Raw genomic sequence first — 19,963 nt, 5'->3', positions numbered from 1 at the left:
GTTATGGTTGCGTGCAGATACATACGGTGAGTTTGCCATTTGATGTCAGCGGTTTACATTTTCTTCACTTTACCTGGAGTGAGGAAAGAGACAATATAGGCCTAATAGCTTGTCTGATTCAGTAGGAATTACGTTACCATGGTGAACAAAGTCAGTGGTGTGGGAAAACACGATGTTGTTGTAGCCTACTAGCATCATTATAATAGTTTTGTCACAGGAGCAGTGATGGGCAGTAGCGCCGCTACATGTAGCGAAGCTATTAGTTTAACTACATTTTCAAGTAGCTTGACCGTAGCGTCGCTGCTTTATTTATCAAGTAACTTTCCTGTAGCGACGTTATTGTTTTGATCAAGTAGCGACGTAGCGTCCACAAACGCTACAAAATCCAGGGCAAAACTAAGAAATGAAACCAGGTTTTCTATTTCTAAACAACAATCAGCCACAAAACTACTGTAAATAGCAGTTTCAGCTGACGCTTTATAAGTGGCGTAGTAGCACAGGCACACTCCGTAGGGTTAAACAAGCGCACCTTTTCCGAGGCTGTCGTTCTATTGGCTGGAAAGGTTGCTAGGCAACGATCCAACTGCAGTCTGAGAGAGCAAAACAAATCCGCAAGCAGAGCGTAACTGAGACCCGTGCAGAGCGGAGATGGAGGCAAGCGAGAGGAAAAAATATCTGTGATAATATAGAAAATATCTGTTTAAATCTGAGAGAAGAAACAAAGATTTTTGAGAGAAGAGAAAATATTTGAGAGAGAGCGCATGTTTTGAGTGTGAGCATTATAAGTTTTGAGTGCAAGAAGATGAAATTCTTTTCTCTAATTGAAGTTATGTGCTCTTGCATTATGGCAGGATAATTCTCCCATATCTATGTGCCACCAGTCTGATAGGGCGACACTGTGTGATATGGTAGTGCTTCCTTGGGTTGACTATAGTTCTAAGTTGTACGTTTCATATACTGTTGATTTTGTGTTTTCATTAATACATTGTACTTAAAAATACTTTATTTGCATTAAAACTTTGTCAGACTGATGTGAAAAAGTCTCAAGGATATCCTTCTTTGCAATGATGCTATTGCCTATTGCCTACTGTCCATTTATGCAACTTGTATTTTGTGGTTAAACTTTAGATTAAGCAGAAATCTATCAAAGATAATGCTGCATTTATTGTTAAGTTCCTCACATATATGTGTTTCTCTCTGTGCCAGGTGTAGAGAAAGACATGCCAAAGTCCAGGTCACACACACACACCAAGCACACACACAGAAACAGGGTTATTGCAAAGCAGACAGGGGTTCCTGACAGGTTGTGGGTGCAGGGGAGATGGGGAAAGATGAATGGCCAGGTTAAGGGTTTATGAAGATGTTGGGAGTCTGTTGGTTAGACAACTGTCTTCTGTAGAAGGTTTCCATTATGATGAGTGGCGAACCACTTGCCTTCTTCCATTTATGCAGTAATGCATGGCACCTACCATTTACTCTTTGTAATTTAGCACATTTTAACTGGTGTAGTTTAGTTGGTGAAGTAGCATTAGTGAGGGAAGTGTTTCCCAGGTATGTTGCTCTTAAAATAATGAATTTATAGACAGCGCCTTAGAAAGTGCACTGAAAAAATTTCTTACCTAGGGGCTAAGCCACCCATGTCTCTCAAACCTAGTGACGGCCCTGATTCAAAGCCAGAGGCAGAAATGTCAGACGTGTTCACCTTGATCACTATTTTACTGATTATTTGAACATCAGTAGAATCCTTCAAAGCGGGCGCCGTGGTTAAGCTCAAAGGAGAATTCACTTTTGTCAAAAAACAATGTCAGATCCAAAGAGACATGAGCAATAATGCCATTTAAGTCCGGTCAGCAAGGAATGATCAATGGATCATTATTTACAACTAAAACTAGTGTTAATCAGTATAAAAATAAAAATAATAATTTTCGTTGTGATCACTTAGTCTGGGAGCGGCCATTTTTGCCCAAATATAGTAACACCTCCCTCCTGATATCTTGTTCTGACCTGCACTGGAAAAAATATAAATCTAGATAAGTCATTTTTTCTTAAAATAAGTGCATATGTTCTTGGATTGAGGAGGTAAAAGAGACATTTTGCCAATGGAACAAGAAAATTTACACTTAAAATAAGAAAACACTATTGTATTGTCTTGCATCAAGTGCATATTATCCACACTGCAAAAACGATCTAGAAATAAGTAAAACTTTCTTAGATTAAGTGCATTCACTCTGAATTTGAGTAGGTAAATAAGATAGTTTGCCAATGGAATGAGTATTTTTACTCTTAAAATAAGATAATTAGATAATATGCACTTGAAATAAGACAATGCAATTGTGTTTTCTTATTTTAGGTGGAAATTGTCTTGTTCCATTGGCAGAATGTGTCTTTTACCTCCTCAATCCAAGAACCAATGCACTTATTTTAAGAAAAAAATCACTTATATAGATTTAGATTTTTTTTGCAGTGTAATTATCTTGTTTTATGAGTCATAATCCTCATTCCATTGGCAAACTATCAAATTTACCTACCCAAACTAAGGGTAAATACACTTAATTTAATACATTTTTACTGTTTTCTAGATTGTTTTTTCCAGGTTGTGAGACCTGATATACTACACTGGAAAACATACAAATCTAGATAAGTCATTTTTTCTTAAAATAAATGCATTTGTTCTTGAATTGAGGAGGTAAAAGAGACAATTTGCCAATGGAACAAGACAATTTACACTTAAAATTAGACAATGCAATTGTGTTTTCTTATTTAAAGTGTATATTATCTAATGAACTTATTTTAAGAGTAAAAATACTCATTCCATTGGCAAACTATCTAACTTACCTACTCAAATTAAGGGTAAATACACTTAATTTTGGACATTTTAACTTATTTCTAGATTGTTTTTCCAGTGCACTGGAAAAAATCGAAATCTAGAGAAGTCAATTTTTCTTGAAATAAGTGCATTTGTTCTTGGATTGAGGAGGTAAAAGAGACAATTTGCTGATGGAACAACAGAATTCACATTAAAAATAAGAAAAAAACAATTGCATTGTGCATATCTCCTTTACCTACTCAAAATAATACTGTATTTTTTGTACAAAGTTATAGAGATGAACTAAAGGATAAACGGCTATTGACTATGGGTTTGCTCATCTGACAGAACACCGGCAGTGACGTCACGGTGCGGTAAGCCTAGCGCCATTCTCCCCGCTTTCCAAGCTAAATCAATGGGAACTACTAGACACATCTGCAATCAACAACAATTATTGAAGATTTCCAGAGGACTTCACCATTGAAATTCACCAGAGCTATAGTGAAACTGACAATGCCCACGTGCATGGCAGCTGGATGCTGGAATACATCGGGGAAAAGTGAAAAAAAGAGTTATTCCACCTTTCTGATTCCTGATCCTCCACGGACGGGTTGGTCGTTGGATCGCCAACTTGAAGAGGGAGGATTTGCCATCGAACTTCTGGCCAGAGAAAAAACCCGTAATATGTAGCCAACATTTGGAAGAAGAATGTTTTCAAGATGACTTGGATAATAGCGCGTTGTGACAAACACCAGATACAGCACTGGGACTTGATCAACAGCCGATACCGCACCGTGACGTCACTAACCAGTAGGTGGCAGTAGTGTTCTTTGACAAACATGGATGCCTCCAGTAAAGCACATTCACATGAAAATTACTCTCAATTAAAAACACTTATTTATTGAACATTATGTAATAATTACAGACTTAAAGTACTTTCAGAAGTTTGGATTCTGGATATGAGCGGACTTCTCCTTTAATGTGACAGGGGGTGTAAAGCTCTTACCACAATATATGAAGTCGGTCACTCTGAGTGACAATAGTGTATTTACCCTTAATCTAAGCAGGTAAATAAGATGATTTATCAATGGAATGAGTATTTCTACTCTTAAAATTAGACAATCGATGCATAATTAATGCTTATTAAGATAAAATGAGCTTGAAATAAGACAATGCAATTGTTTTTTCTTATTTTAACTATAAATAGTGTTGTTCCATTGGCAAGTGTCTCACTTACCTCCTCATTCCAAGAAAAAAATGCATTTATTTTGAGAAAAAAAATGACTTAAGATTTCACACTGCAAAAATGGTCTAGAAATAAGTAAAAATGTCTTAAATCAAGCTTGTTTACCCTTCATTTTAGTAGGTAAATGGGATGATTTGCCAATGGAATGAGTATTTTTACTCTAAAATAAGATTATTAGATAATATCCACTTGAAATAAGACAATGCGGTTGTTTTTCTTATTTTATATGTAAATTCTCTTGTTCCATTGGCAAAGTATCTCACTTACCTCCTCAATTCAAGAACAAATGCACTTAGTTTGAGAAAAAAAGGACTTATTTAGATTTCCATTTTTTTGCAGTGAAAAATCGGAATTGAGCATCAAGGCCTGCAGTGTGAACGTAGCCAAAAACTCTGGTTTTATACAGTAGCAGCCATTAAAAATGGCCCTTCCCAGTCAAACGCCAGCCGAATGGCAGCCCACTTCCCTGCAACTCCCAGCAAAATCCCCACCAACTTCCAGCCACTGCTGTGACCCCCCTCTTGCATATTTTTTTTTACTCTGACTCCATCCTTTCGCTGAATTACAGGGTCTGACTAGGAGATGATGCTTCTCTTTAGATCTTAATGTCCACAAATCATGACAGAAAGAATATTTTAGATGTTTAAAAAAGAAATTATAGGGGACCAGCCAAGGACCCATCAAGGAAAGTGGGGACATTTTGAATGGCTACTACTGTAGATCCTTTTTTCTTTTCATTAGGTCAGAAAACAATTTTTTGTTTAATACACCATTACGCCCTTCAAAAGTCCCTTTTTTAATGGAGATGAGATGCAGACAAATATATCAGATTGGTTTAGATCTGCAGGCTGAACTCTGCAACAACCTGACACTCTTCATTGTGCTGATAACAAATGTTTAACATTTGTTTAAGTTCCAGCAGAGCACAGAGGAGCGCTGACATATCGCCGTAGCTTCTCTGTAAGGAGTCCTAAGCAACAGCATGAAAAGAAGCTTGCTTTAAACTTATATCGTATATTTGTTGAGTAGTTTATGAAGGAATAAAGAGTCTGTAAAAAAAAAAAAATATTTTAATCACAGGGCCTCTGTAAAAGAAGAGAAGCAGAAAGAGAAAAGAAAAGCGAAGACTTGGATGAGTGAAAAAAGGAGATTGATCAGTAAGACAGTAAATGGTTGCCTGCAGGCTGCTGTCAGCCAAGCAGCATCTTTTTCCTCTCCCATCCTCTCACTCCTTCACTCTTTCCTTCACACTCTGCCCTCGGAATACAGTAAATCAATCAATGCACCCCCCACAGCTTCCTGTTGAACGACCTGATATCTATGGATAACATTTGATTAGCATGAAGCTGATAAACACAACAAAGTTTACAAAGTGTAGCCTGGGGGGGTGAAACCCCCATTTACAGGAGCAAAGCGTCACTTTCAGATCAGTGTGGGATCCTGGATGGTGTAAAAAAATATGCCTCAACTTGCTTCAGTGTGAGTGCACTGCAAAAAGAAAAAAAATCTACAGATAAGTGAAGTTTTCTTAAATTAAGTGTATTTACCCTTAATTTGAGTACATAAATAAGAGGAATTACCAATGGAATGAGTATTTTTACTTTTAAAATAAGATTTTAATGCAAATTAAGATATATAAATATCTTATACATACATACATACATATCTATATACATACATATAGATATACATACATATATATATACATACATACATACATACATACATACATACATATATATATATACATATATATGTATATACATACATAAATATACATATATATGTATATGCATACATAAATATATACATATATATTCATACATATATACATACATATATATATATACATATATATGTATATACATACATAAATATACATATATACGTATATGCATACATAAATATATACATATATATATATATATATATATATATATATATACATATATATACATACATAAATATATATGTATATACATACATATATATATATACATATATACATACATACATATATATGTATATGCATACATAAATATATACATATATATACATACATATATACATATATATATATATATATATATATATATATATATATACATACATATATATACATATACATATAAATACATACATACATATAGATATGTATATACATACATATATATACATATATATACATACATACATATATATATACATATATATATATTCATATGTATACATACATAAATATATATATGTATATACATACACTATATTGCCAAAAGTATTTGCTCACCTGCCTTGACTCACATATGAGCTTAAGTGACATCCCGTTCCTAATCCATAGGGTTCAATATGACGTCGGTCCACCCTTTGCAGCTAGAACAGCTTCAACTCTTCTGGGAAGGCTGTCCACAAGGTTTAGGAGTGTGTTTATGGGAATTTTTAACCATTCTTCCAGAAGCGCATTTGTGAGGTCGCACACTGATGTTGGACGAGAAGGCCTGGCTCTCAGTCTCCGCTCTAATTCATCCCAAAGGTGTTCTATCGGGTTGAGGTCAGGACTCTGTGCAGGCCAGTCAAGTTCATCCACACCAGACTCTGTCATCCATGTCTTTATGGACCTTGCTTTGTGCACTGGTGCACAGTCATGTTGGAAGAGGAAGGGGCCAGCTCCAAACTGTTCCCACAAAGTTGGGAGCATGGAATTGTCCAAAATGTCTTGGTATGCTGAAGCATTCAGAGTTCCTTTCACTGGAACTAAGGGGCCAAGCCCAGCTCCTGAAAAACAACCTCACACCATAATCCCCCCTCCACCAAACTTTACACTTGGCACAATGCAGTCAGACAAGTACCGTTCTCCTGGCAACCGCCAAACCCAGACCTGTCCATCAGATTGCCAGATGGAGAAGCGCGATTCGTCACTCCAGAGAACGCGTCTCCACTGCTCTAGAGTCCAGTGGCGGCGTGCTTTACACCACCGCATCCGACGCTTTGCATTGCACTTGGTGATGTATGGCTTGGATGCAGCTGCTCGACCATGGAAACCCATTCCATGAAGCTCTCTGCGCACTGTTCTTGAGCTAATCTGAAGGCCACATGAAGTTTGGAGGTCTGTAGTGATTGACTCTGCAGAAAGTTGGCGACCTCTTCGCACTATGCGCGTCAGCATCCGCTGACCCCGCTCCGTCAGTTTACGTGGCCTACCACTTCGTGGCTGAGTTGCTGTCGTTCCCAAACACTTCCATTTTCTTATAATACAGCTGACAGTTGACTGTGGAATATTTAGGAGCGAGGAAATTTCACGACTGGATTTGTTGCACAGGTGGCATCCTATCACAGTTCCACGCTGGAATTCACTGAGCTCCTGAGAGCGACCCATTCTTTCACAAATGTTTGTAAAAACAGTCTGCATGCCTAGGTGCTTGAATTTATACACCTGTGGCCATGGAAGTGATTGGAACACCTGATTCCAATAATTTGGATGGGTGAGCAAATACTTTTGGCAATATAGTGTACATACATACATATACACACACATATATATATATATATATATATATAAATGAATAAGATGATGTAATTGTTTTCTCTTATTTTAAATGTAAATTGTCTTGCTCCATTGACAAAGTGTCTCACTTACCTCCTCAATCCAAGAAAAAAAATCACTTATTTTAAGAAAAACTGACTTAAGATTAGCATTTTTTGCAGTGTGTGTTCTTCTGTGTGACACGGATCATTTGCATGTGCTATACAGTGTGAGAGTTAGTTCTATAAATATGAGGTTTTCCATGTGGCATTTCAGCGACTGAGGAATAAAAAAAGGGCTGAAGAGCAGAAAGCGGAGAGAGCGAGAAGCGTAAGGGATGAATCCATTTTCCTTCTTCTACTTTCCGACAAAGTAGAGAATAAGAATCCATCTGGTGTCATCAATCTCTTCTTTACAATATAACTACACGGCTCGATGCTTTGCATCTCTATTCATCAGGGAGATACATGCTACGGCTAAGCAGACAAAACCTGCCACTCTTCTACAACGTCAGGGTGATTGATTGAAGCCAAGATCGCCTCCATAAATCTCAACCTCTATAGTTTCCCAGCTCACAAATCACACTTTTTTCCCAGGCATAGATTAAAGAACTTAATGAGGGTCGAAGGCTGATTTTTTTGCTCATATCCAAATATTTGCATGCAGCAAGTTTCTCGCCAAAGTAGATTTCACCGCTCTGACCTACATAGGTTGTTTTAAGCTGAACAATGCCAAAGCAAAGGAGTTCTGGGTAAGACGGCAGCTGTGAAGATGAAACGTCGCTCTTGACAACATTTACATTACAAGCTGTTAAAACCACAAACATCCATATTTATAAATATTCATGATTTCTTATGCTTTTTAAAAAATGCTATCAGCAACAGAGGCTATTCGCCAGCTTAGCAGGAAGACGAAGCACAAAAGGACCAAACTGCAGGCTGGTTTTTCTGTATTGACAGTACCTTGTATGGAATAACAACTGCAGAGCCGCCGCTAATGCCCACGATTGGCAGAGCCGTCTGTGTGGAGAGGAAGTCCAAGATTTGTGCCACTTCTGCCACCTGAGAAATCAGATGGAAATCAGTGTTAAGCAGTATAAAAGAAAATGTTCAACCTTCAGAGGTGTAACTTGTAGAATGATGTTTATGGATCCAGATATATCAACAAATGATGGCATCCCAGAGTAGAAAGAGATTTATTTTGCAACTTATTGGTAGATTTCTAATCTCTCACTAAATAGCTAACACTATGTGGGTTTCCCCTGTTGCTTTGAAGCATAAAGACGCCTGGAAAAGGAAAACATTTTTGCTTAAAATAAGTGCATTTGTTCTTGAATTGAGGAGGTAAAAGAGACATTTTGCCAATGGAACAAGATCATTTATACTTAAAATAAGAAAACTCAGTTGCATTGTCTTATTCAAAGTTCATATTATCTAAACATCTTATTTTGAGAGTAAAAATACTCATTCCATTGGCAAACTATCATTTACCTACTCAAATTAAGGGTAAATACACTCAATTTAAAAAATCTTTAATTATTTCTAGATCATTTTTCCACTGCAAAAACTGCCAAAATTGTAGGTGACCGCAGACAGTGCTGCAGACAGAAGGCCTCTGATTGGTCTAATCTACATCAGCACTACACTATCCATGTTTCCTGTTTGGTTCCTTACCGGCTTGTTTTGCTTGTATGACCGCCATTAAGGAAAATGAGTCATGAAGATGGAGCAGCTAGAAAAACGAGGTGCACGAGAACCCTGGGACCCTTTTCCCACCTTGATCCCCGCTCTTTTTTGCCCTCATATGTTCCTCACTTGTCGCACAAACTTGCCCCCACTTCCTTACCGCTTCGGACATATCTAGACCCACAGCTAATTCTGCAAAAAGCTCATTGCGACACACTGCTGCAGGAGGATAATCAGCCCTTTAGACTTCGACAGACTTCACTTGTAGGCATTGTTGTCATTTTGAGTACACACGGTGTATACAAAACCAAATTTTGTTCTGTACAGCTCTCAAGACATTTCCATTTCTTAAAGTGCAGCAGTGATAAAATTTAAACATAAGATTGAGACAATTTACAGTTTTTCCAACATTCAGCGCTTTTTTTTTTTATTCAGTTCATCAGTCTAATGGCAGTGGGGAAGAAGCTGATGCAGAACCTGCTGGACCTGCATTGAATGCTGTGAAGGGGGGGGGGGGGGGGGCAGGTGGGCTCTCCTCATCCTCTGGAGGAAGTCCAAGCGCTTCTGGGCCCTTTGGACCAGTGAGGTGGTGAGATTGCATGTTCTCCAACTACTTAGATTTCCTTCCAAGATGTAAAAACATCCATGGGAGCTGTGTTTAAGCATGGATTTTAGCATGATTATGTGTCTCTGTGTAACCTGAGATAATAATTGAACTTTATTGATCTCACATTGGAGAAATCGTACCTCTGCATTTAACCAATCCCCTTGGGGAGCAGTGGGTTGTCATCGTGGGGCACCCTGGGAGAAGGGTGGGGTTAAGGGTCTTGCTCAGACACCCACAGTGGCAGTCTGTGGGAGTGGGGCTCAAACTCTGAACCTCAGGATCCCAAGCTCTATGCCCTAACCACTAAGCCGCCACTCACCTAGAGATAACTGGGAAGCTGTTAGGTTTTACCCCACTCCTCTCTCATTTACTCACGCAGAAAACTCCCAAACAACCTGGAAAATTAGAGCATAGCTTCTTTAGAAAATCACCTATGGATGTCCGGGGGGTTAGAGAAGCATCTCCCTGAAATGAGTGTGTGCATGGTATGTCTAAAATGTCTGGGACTCAGCTCCGCAGTGAGATGGCGCTACTCGGACTCGTCTATCCGGAAGCCAAACCAGTAGAAGAGGAACATGAAGCTCACTAGAGTGGTAATTTGGGCAATTTTGTGCTGAAAGCCCTAAAAAGAAAAGGCGACGACGCATTTGGCTACTACGGTCTGTCAATTTTACAGAAAGAACTCCATTTCACTCATTGCACCCCCGCCATGCAGCTGGGTTTTCATCTGAGAGGAAGAAGAAGATGAAGAATCCTTGTTTGCCCACGGAGCGATTTGCCCAGGACCACCTTACGGCGGCCGACTGCATTTCAAACATGTTTGATTTTCTCCCGACATTACGATTCCTGACGTGGAGGTGCTCGTTAGAGGCTGATCGCCCCTCGTTACCCCCTATACACCATATGATGCACCATCAGCCTGAAATTCAGCCCGATTGGAAAAATCTCACGACTGGAAAGTCATTGTTGACCTCGCCTATTCAGCCAGGTCAACAATTTGTCACAGTCTTGGTTTTGTTATGTTTATTTAGAATATTCAGTTTTACTTTGCTCCTTGTTTTAGTGTTTAATTATTATTTTGTTGTTTTCTTGTTAGTTCCTGTCTTCCAGGGTTTCCATTTGTTGTCCTCTGCTGCCCTCTTGTGTCGTCTTTCCCTAGCTCTGTTTTCTGTTCTGTCCTCACCTGTTTCCAATTTCCTCGTTAGCCCTCTCTTTGTCTCTGTCCCCTTTAAAAGCCTCCCTCTTCAGTTCCTGTTTGCTGGATCCTCGTCTAACGTCTGTCTGCCTACCTCGTCTCTCCCTGGCTCCTAGAGTTTGGTATCCCCTGATGTCTCCTTGGTTCTGGTTTGTTTGTTATTTTTGTTGTATTTTTTTATTCCTGCCTCAGTACCTGTGAACCTAATTAAACCCACCTAAATTCCCCACTGCCTACTTGCCTCTGCTTTTGGGTCCTCAATCCAACACCAAATCGTGACACAATTCCCTTTAACGACCCCCTTTCAGAGATATCAAGCCTGAAATTTTGCAGTGTATGCCGAGCTGAAGAGTCCAGGAGGAATGAAACTCTGAGGAAGCTTTAGCTACGATGGTGGAGGAAGGGATGGAGGTGGGTCATCTGAATCGAAGCCGGACATAACGCAACAACTGTACAACCACAGAGTTGTGGATTGGAGACCTTTTAAGATGAAGTCTTTATAGTTTCTAACAAATTGATCAAACTGGTAAAATACTACAAGTACTACAACTGGAAGATGATAATTTAGTATAGTATAGACTGTTGTAAGGATGCAACACATCAAACAACAGTAAATAAATTTCAGATTATTCTTTAAAGGAATAGTACACCCAAAACATGATTAGCCTTAATTTTCTACTCCCCCCCATGCTGAACAACACTCTGGAGTCCTTTTTTGATATCTCAAATGCATCTGGAGATCTGGGAGGCTTCTTGCTGTCTGCTGACATTCAAATAATGGAGGTCTATGGCGCCGGAGACAGAAAGGTCCATAAAGGTCTGGGCGGGCTGGCTGCGCTGGCTAGGTATTCGGGTGGGTTTTCCCTCCTGGAGGCATGGCGGGGCTGCTCTGTTCCCGCTGATCGCGGCGGGTGGGGCTGCGGGGCGGGTGGGGGCCTGGAGTGGCTACGGCCGGCGCGTGGTGGGGGGCCGGGGCGGCGGAGCTGCTCTGGCCGCGTGTCAGGGCCTGGTGCGGGCGGCGGGGGGGGCGGCGGACGTGGCTGGGCTGCTTTGGCTTCGTCCGGTGGGGGGGCGGCGCGGTTCGCTCCGCTCTGGCTTTGTGCTGCCCCTCGGGCTGCTGGGGGGGGTGGTTGCGCCGGCTGCGGTCTGCTCTTCTTGCGGTTTTGCGCCGGGCGGCTTTTCTGCTCTCGGGCTGATTCTGTGCGCGGTGTGTTTCGTTGCGCGCTGTTGGCATCGGTCTTGGTGGGGTGGGGCTGCGCTTTTGGCCGGGGGGGCGTTTTGGGGGGGTCCCGCGGCACTCGCGGCCGGTTCACGGCGGATGCGCATGGGCCCCGGCCGGGGGCGGGGCCGCCTGAGTGTTTTCCTGGGTGGTGCGGTCGCGGTGGGTGTTGCGGCCGGTCGCCGGGGCTTGGTGCTGGGGGGCGGGGCGTGTTTCGGTGCTCTGTGGGGCTGGGGCGTTTCGGTCGGCGCCGTGGGGGGGCTGGTGTTCGGTGCCCGGCCCTACTTCGGGGTGGCCGGCTGCCGGCGGGGCCCGCGGACTCGTCCCCGCGGCTCCCCGGGGCGCCGGCATGGCGGTGGCTGGGGGGCTTCTTCGTGGCTGTCTCTCCTCCTGCCTTGGTGGGGTCTGGTTTCCGGGGCTGGCCCCGCCTTGGTGCCTTCGCTTCTGGGGTCCCCTTGGGCGCCTGGGGCTTTGGGTCTCCCGGCGCTGGACTCAGTGCTCTGGGGGGTGTGCCTCTCCGGCTCTCCACAACCACTATTGAGCATTTTTTCTATGGTTAAAACTTTACATGCACAAGTTCACCCTCACAAACAACTACAGGTGCTAGGCTTCAGGTACTTAGAGATTCACTTCCAAACAGAAACCCCACATTCATATCTTCAGGTAACACAGAGTACATGTCAGACTTAATAATATTACGTTAGCGATAGTTTCAAGGTGTTTGCTTTATTGTATATCTCGTACCATGTTTTTTGGTTGTGCTGTTTTTTTGTTTTTTTTTGTTTTTTTTTTTTCCATCTCATTACAGGTGTTGAAGCAGACTGAAAATGTTTTGTCATTGTCTCCTTCCTATCTCCTCTTTCTTTCATCTTTTGTCCTGTTTTTTTCTTTTTCTTTTTCCTTCTTCTTCTTCTGTTTTTCTGCTCTACTTACATTGCAGTGTCCATATGAACTGTAAAACTCCCTGCATAATTATAATAAAGCAATTTATATACATGAAACAAGTGGAGCAGTATGGCAATTGCCATACCGCTACACTTGTGAAAGTAAAATCTGTTGGGCTCCTTTTGGCATCAAGACAATTATTCTTATTGCCACCTTGCCAGACAGGACACTGTAGAAAAAAAAAAAAAAAAAAAAAAAAAAAAAAGAAAGGTCCATAAAAGTCCACAAAAAACGTGTCTGTCTCGGGGTGTACTATTCCTTTAAGGGATTTAATAAAAACGTTTAAAGGCATCATAATAAGTCAGTTGCTAAAATGAACCTTTATGTCTTCATTGTGATTTCCTCCTTAGAGCAAAACGTATCTTACAGATTGGATCTAAATAATGATTTTTCTGCGTTTCAGTGGGTTTTTACTCTTTGCTTTCTGCATTTAGTTTTGTAGATTAAGGGACGATCAAAGGATTTTGTCTGATTTTTAACTTGTCAGAGATGAGATCATTACTTTAAAAAGGAGTTCAGAGTTTTCCCCAAGGATGAATTGATGCAAAACAGAAATTCTCTCTACTTCTAAATCAACTAAACACTAATATTTAGTTCAGTATTACTTCACCATGCAAAGGAACTAAATCCTCTTGAAGGTCATCAGCAGTTAAAGGGGCCTTTCTAGGAATCTTATAAGCACTTTCCCCCTTAAACTTTCAATGCTTCAGACCTTAACTTGACCTCCATACTTCCTTAATTGCATCATGAAGAGAGAAGATAGCTTCCTGAAAGTGCTCTGCTATATTTCTGTGGGCTCCTCCTTCTCCTTTCTGGGCATCAATTGCTTTAATTCTTGAAGCACTTGGCTGCATGCAGGGCCAACGGCTGATGATTGCTGAGGTGAAGTTTGAGGTTAAAGAGGATTTGCTAAGTTATCCTTTGTATCTAGATCGGAAATAGAGACGTCAGTGTCTTTATTGAAGTGGTTTAAATCAAAATATTATTCATTAATCTGGCATTGATGGTTAAAATAATTTTGACAAATGACTGATGTTATAGAATTTGAATATCAAAGCTAATTTAGTTAAAAATTAAAGTCTAACATTCAATTCAATTTAATCTAATAAGAAAATAAGATTAATAATTCATATGCAGGTGAAGATTCTCAGTCATCCGGGTCAGTCGTTCCAAAAAAGTTAAAAAACAATCCACTGGACTTTGTTTCCAAGTTTGAAGATGGTTTGCTTCCCATCCAGGAAGCTTTTTCAATTCAAAATGAAAGGGGGTCGTTAGCCTGGCTGATTAGGCGAGGATTTCTGTTCCACTGTAAAGCCAGGGCAACTATTCCCTCTAACGACCCCCCTTTCAGAGACATAGACAGGTATGGGGCATTGCAGGCTAACAAAGAACCCAAACGACCCCCATTCCGAAGGGGGGGGACCTGTTCATCCGTTTCTATTTGCATGTTTTCTAAACTAAAACCAGGCTTTGTTGGGCTGCTGGATAAAACCTGGAACTAAACGCTATTTCTGACATTTTGGATTGAAAAAGCTTCCTGGATGGAAGAGAAACGTCTTCAAACTTGTAAAAAAAGTCCAGTGGATTGTTGTTGTAACTTTTTTGGAATTCATAAGGTGTTTGCTTTTCCATTGAGATGTTGTAGATGTCGATGCTGTGGGCAGGAAGGATCCTCTGTAGAGGCTTCCACCGGATCTGAAGAAGCCCTGACTGAAGACACTCTGTTGTTGTTTTATAATCTTCTGAAGTGGATGCTCACTGTTTTCTTCACTTTCTTTGTGAAAGAATCTCCAGAGATTCTAGAGGACTTCCTAAAACCTTCTGTCCTTCTTTCTTATCTTGTTGAGTTTTTTTTTTCTTACTCAATTGCTTTGATGCCGTTACCCTACCAGGTGCTGAAGAGGTCACACTCTCAGCTTCTGCTCTATCTTTGCTCCCAATGCATTTGAAATAGAATAGAAAAAAAAACTTTATTGTCTACCATTCACAATGATGGCAGAAATTTGCCCTTGGCTTGCTCACACACGAAAACGTAAAAATACATTAAAAAACAATTAGAAAAGAGTTCATTGCCAACACAAGAGCAGTAGGAGATACACTTTATCAAGGGAAAGGAAGCAGAACAGACTGAGAGACATTTACAACTTGTTCAGCTCCTTAAAGGAATATTACACCCAAAACATGATTAGCCTTCATTTTCTACTCACCCCCATGCTGAACAACACTCTGGAGTACTTTTTTGATATCTCAATTGCATCTGGAGATCTGGGAGGCTTCTTGCTGTCTGCTGACATTCAAATAATGGAGGTCTATGGCGCCCGAGGCAGAAAGGTCCATAAAAGTCCACAAAAAACGTGTCAATATTCCTCCATACTGCCCGTCCAATGTATTCCAAGTGTCCTGAGTGGGTAGCATCCAGAATTTACTTGAAATGAAGTCATTTAGAATGTTTTTAGAGCATAAACAGTAGTGTATAGGATTTCCTGAAAGCGCGTTCACGAGCCTACGGAAACCGCGGCAGACCAAACCAGATGAAAGTGCGCATTCAGCGTCTGCTCTGCCGATAATGCAAGCGTAGAAGAAGAAATGTGCTGTTTACCTGTGCAAAGAAAGAAACGACGAAAGAAAAATGTCTGAGGACTTCAGTGTTGAGGAAGAGCATGAGTTCTTTGCTGAGCTGAATGCGCACTTTCATCTGGTTGGGTCTGCCGCGGTTTCCATAGCGTCGTGAACGCGCTTTCAGGAAATCCTATACACTACTGTTTATGCTCTAAAAACATTCTAAATGACTTCGTTTCGAGTAAATTATGGACGCTACCCACTCAGGACACTTGGAATACATTGGACGAGCAGTATGGAGGAATATTTACACGTTTTTTGTGGACTATTGTGGACCTTTCTGCCTCGGGCGCCATAGACCTCCATTATTTGAATGTCAGCAGACAGCAAGAAGCCTCCCAGATCTCCAGATTCATTTGAGATATCAAAAAAGTACTCCAGAGTGTTGTTCAGCATGGGGGTGAGTAGAAAATGAAGGCTAATCATGTTTTGGGTGTACTATTCCTTTAACTGCAGAGGGCACTAATGAATTTCTGTCTGTATCTCTGCCACAATGGAAGGGAAAGTGGATGGCTATCATCATCTGTGATCTTATTTCTGCAGAGGAATCTATCAGGTCCTGGAAGTCAGAGGTTTATAGTAAAAAGGAATGGTGAGAGTACCGTCCCCTGTGGTGCTCCAGACCAATTAATCAGACAGCTGAGCCTTCAGTCTAACAAACTGTGGTCTGTTTGTCAGGTAGTCTTTGATCCAGGTGATTGTTGATGCCTCCACCTGAGTCTTCTGGAGTTTCTCACAAAGGCGGAATCATGTTAAATGTTCTAGAGAATCAGGTTTGGGTCGTGTGGTGTTGTGTACTGCCTGTGGCTGTACTTTATTGCTACCTTAACCTTCTACTAACTATTAGGGGTCTATCAACTTGTTGTAGATTTTCATGTTGATTGGCTGATTGATTTGTTGATTGGTTTATATTCAGCAACATGTTTTATTTTTTTCTTATTACTTTTTACCTGAGCATCTGAGCCTGAGCCCACATCATCCTCAAACACCACCCCATGCAGCTTCTCGGTTGCCATGGTGTCACACAGGTGCGTCAGCAGGTCCCGGGGGTTGGTGTCGTTGACCAGCACGGTCACCGGGCTGACTACCACCGGCAGGTCCACGAAGTTCTCCCCGCTAAGCCGACCCCTGACCTCGCTCTGGTAGCTGGAGCCACTGAACACCACCGCCACGTTAATGGAGGAGTGGACGAGCAGAGGCCTAGCATGCAGCGAGGCGGCGAGCAGGATGAGCAGGAAAACTGGAGGCCAAGGACGGCGAGGAGGAATGCCCATGTTGGCAGCCTACTGCCTGGAGAGGAGGAGAAGCAAAGAGAGCAGCAGTCATTCAACAAGCTGGTTTACCTTTATGATATTTTCAACATGAATCCTAATCCATCAGAACACATCCACCCCATATTTCTCTCCCCCGTTTGACCCTTTTGAACGGCAGTATTAGCCTTGAATTGCGACTCTTGTGTCATCAGGAAATCTGTGCATGTGTGTCAGAGTCAGTGTGCATGTAATCCTCTATAATCCAACCCCCAGTGTCATGACTGTAATCACCTCTTCATCTGCACACATCTCTGGTTCACCACACACACACACACACACACAGCTGTGTTTTCATGATATATGGGGACATGTCATTGACTTGCATTAACTGTATATGACCTAACCCAGACCCTTACCATAATCCTAACTATTCCCAACATACAACTAATCCTAACTCTAACTCACAGGACAGAACTTGACCATATGGGGACCAGTTAAATGTCCCCATATGTACCTGGAAAGGCTGGTTTATGCTCAGAAACCAGGCGTGTGTCTCGCAGTTAATGCAGAAACCCCCCCTTCAGCAGACACTTTGGTGCACCTCTCCAAAATTTTAGGTGACTGCAGACAGTACCGCAGATAGCGTTACAGGAAGGAGAGAAAGGAGGCCTCTGATTGGTCAATTCTACCTCTGCTCTACACTATGTGTATTTCCTGTTTGGTACCCAATTGCAGAAACTCTGGCTGTAGTACAATTCACAGCGCCATCCACAGCTCGGACTCTATCCCAGACTCCATGCAGGTTGCAGGTTTGTAGCTCTGTGCGACGGTCTGTTGGTTTGCACCTGAAGCCAACGAATGCAGCGCTACGGCCGGTGTTTGGGGAACACGGGTGAACTGTGTGTCGCCCGGCGTTGGATGAGGGGTTGTAGACGGCAAACAAGCCCGTCAAACCGACACACGGTCCTAGCTAGTTCCTGCTTTTCCCTCTTGCGTTGTGGCGTGGAATAACAGCGCAGACCATGTTTCAAAATTGGGCATCAATCAAAAATATCTGAGTCATACCTGCAACAAGCTGATTGTGACACACTGCTGTGTGAGTATACACTTTAATCCCCACATGTAGGATATCTTACAAAATACTGCACCCACATTGTAGGTAAAACACACACACAGCTGTGTTTTCATGATATATGGGGACATGTCATTGACTTGCATTAACTGTATATGACCTAACCCAGACCCTTACCATAACCCTAACTATTCCCAACATATAACTAATCCTAACTCTAACTCGCAGGACAGAACTTGACCATATGGGGACCAGTTAATTGTCCCCATATGTACCTGGAAAGGCTGGTTTATGCTCAGAAACCAGGCGTGTGTCTCGCAGTTAATGCAGATATCAACCCCCGCCCCCCTTCGACAGACACTATTCCCAACATACAACTAATCCTAACTCTAACTCACAGGACAGAACTTGACCATATAAGGACCAGTTAAATGTCCCCTTATTTTCCCTTTAAAGCCTGGTTTATGCTTAGAAACCTGGCATGTGTCTTGCAGTTAATGCAGAAACCCCCTCTTCAGTAGACACTTTGGTGCACCTCTCCAAAAGTTTAGATGACTGCAGACAGTACTGAAGATAGTGTCACAGGAAGGAGAGAAAGGAGGCCTCTGATTGGTCAATCCTACATCCGCTCTACACTATGTGTATTTCCTGTTTGGTACCTAATGGCAGAAACTCTGGCTGTAGAGCCGTCCACAGCGCCATCCACAGCGCCTGGCACAGCTCGGAAACTATCCCAGACACCATGCAGGATGCAGGTTTGTAGCTCTGTGACGGTCTGTCGGTTTGCACCTGAAGCCAACGAATGCAGTGGTACGGCCGGTCTTTGGGGAACACTCACGGGTGAACTGTGTTTCGCCCGGCGTTGGATGAGGAGTTGTAGACGGCAAACAAGCCCGTCAAACCGACACACAGTCCTAGCTAGTTCCTGCTTTTCCCTCTTGCATTGTGGCGTGGAATAACAGCGCAGACCATGTTTCAAAATTGGGCATCAATCAAAAATATCTGAGTCATACCTGCGACAAGCTAACTGCGACACACTGCTGTGGGAATATACACTTTAATCCCCACATGTAGGATATCTTACAAAATACTGCACCCACATTGTAGGTAAAACACACACACAGCTGTGTTTTCATGGCATATTGGGACATTTCATTGACTAACATTCATTTTATATGGCCTGATCCAAACCCTTACCCTAACTATTACAGACATAAACCTAATTGGGGACCCATTGAATGTCCTCATTTGCAGCACTTTGGGCATGTAGGTCCTCACAGTGAGGGATATTTGACGAAAGTTGTAGCTCAAACAAACACACACTGCAAAAAAACGAAATCTAGATAAGTAATTTTTTCTTAAAATAAGTGCATTTGTTCTTGAATTGAGGAGATAAAGGAGACATCTTGCCAATGGAACAAGACCATTTAGATTTTAAATAAGAAAACACAATTATATTCTCTTATTTCAAGTGCATATTATCTAATTATCTTATTTTAACAGTAAAAATACTGATTCCATTGGCAAACTATCTAATTTACCTACTCAAATTAAGGGTAAATACACTTAATTTAAGAAATTTTTACTTATTTCTAGATCGTTTTTCCAGTGCACACACAGCCAGGCAGACTGAGAACCTGCACTGCAAAAATTATCTCAAAATGAGTAAAAATGTCTTAAATTAAGGGTATTTACCCTTAATTTGAGCAGTTAAATAAGATGATTTGCCAATGGAATCAGTATTTTTACTCTTAAAATAAGGTATCTAGATAAAATGCACTTGAAATAAGACAAAG

General features: G+C 41.5%; 1 protein-coding gene across 1 annotated transcript in view; it reads right to left on the bottom strand.

The window, feature by feature from the left end:
• The window catches only part of LOC119771743 (glutamate receptor ionotropic, NMDA 2C-like), a 155,368-nt gene that overhangs the window by 96,874 nt on the left and 38,531 nt on the right, over positions 1-19,963 (bottom strand). The window contains exons 2-3 of the mRNA XM_038267865.1: positions 16,793-17,132; positions 8,535-8,633 (exon numbers count right to left, since the gene is read on the bottom strand). Of these exons, the coding sequence (XP_038123793.1) occupies positions 8,535-8,633; positions 16,793-17,116 (423 nt within the window). The 5' untranslated portion in view covers positions 17,117-17,132. The remainder of the gene's footprint in view (positions 1-8,534; positions 8,634-16,792; positions 17,133-19,963) is intronic.

This window comes from Cyprinodon tularosa, unplaced genomic scaffold (assembly GCF_016077235.1).
Source record: "Cyprinodon tularosa strain WSP-4 unplaced genomic scaffold, ASM1607723v1 ctg689, whole genome shotgun sequence".
Classification (NCBI taxonomy): domain Eukaryota; kingdom Metazoa; phylum Chordata; class Actinopteri; order Cyprinodontiformes; family Cyprinodontidae; genus Cyprinodon; species Cyprinodon tularosa.
The sequence above is the reverse complement of the archived record's forward strand: the minus strand, read 5'-3'. Positions and strand labels throughout refer to the sequence as shown.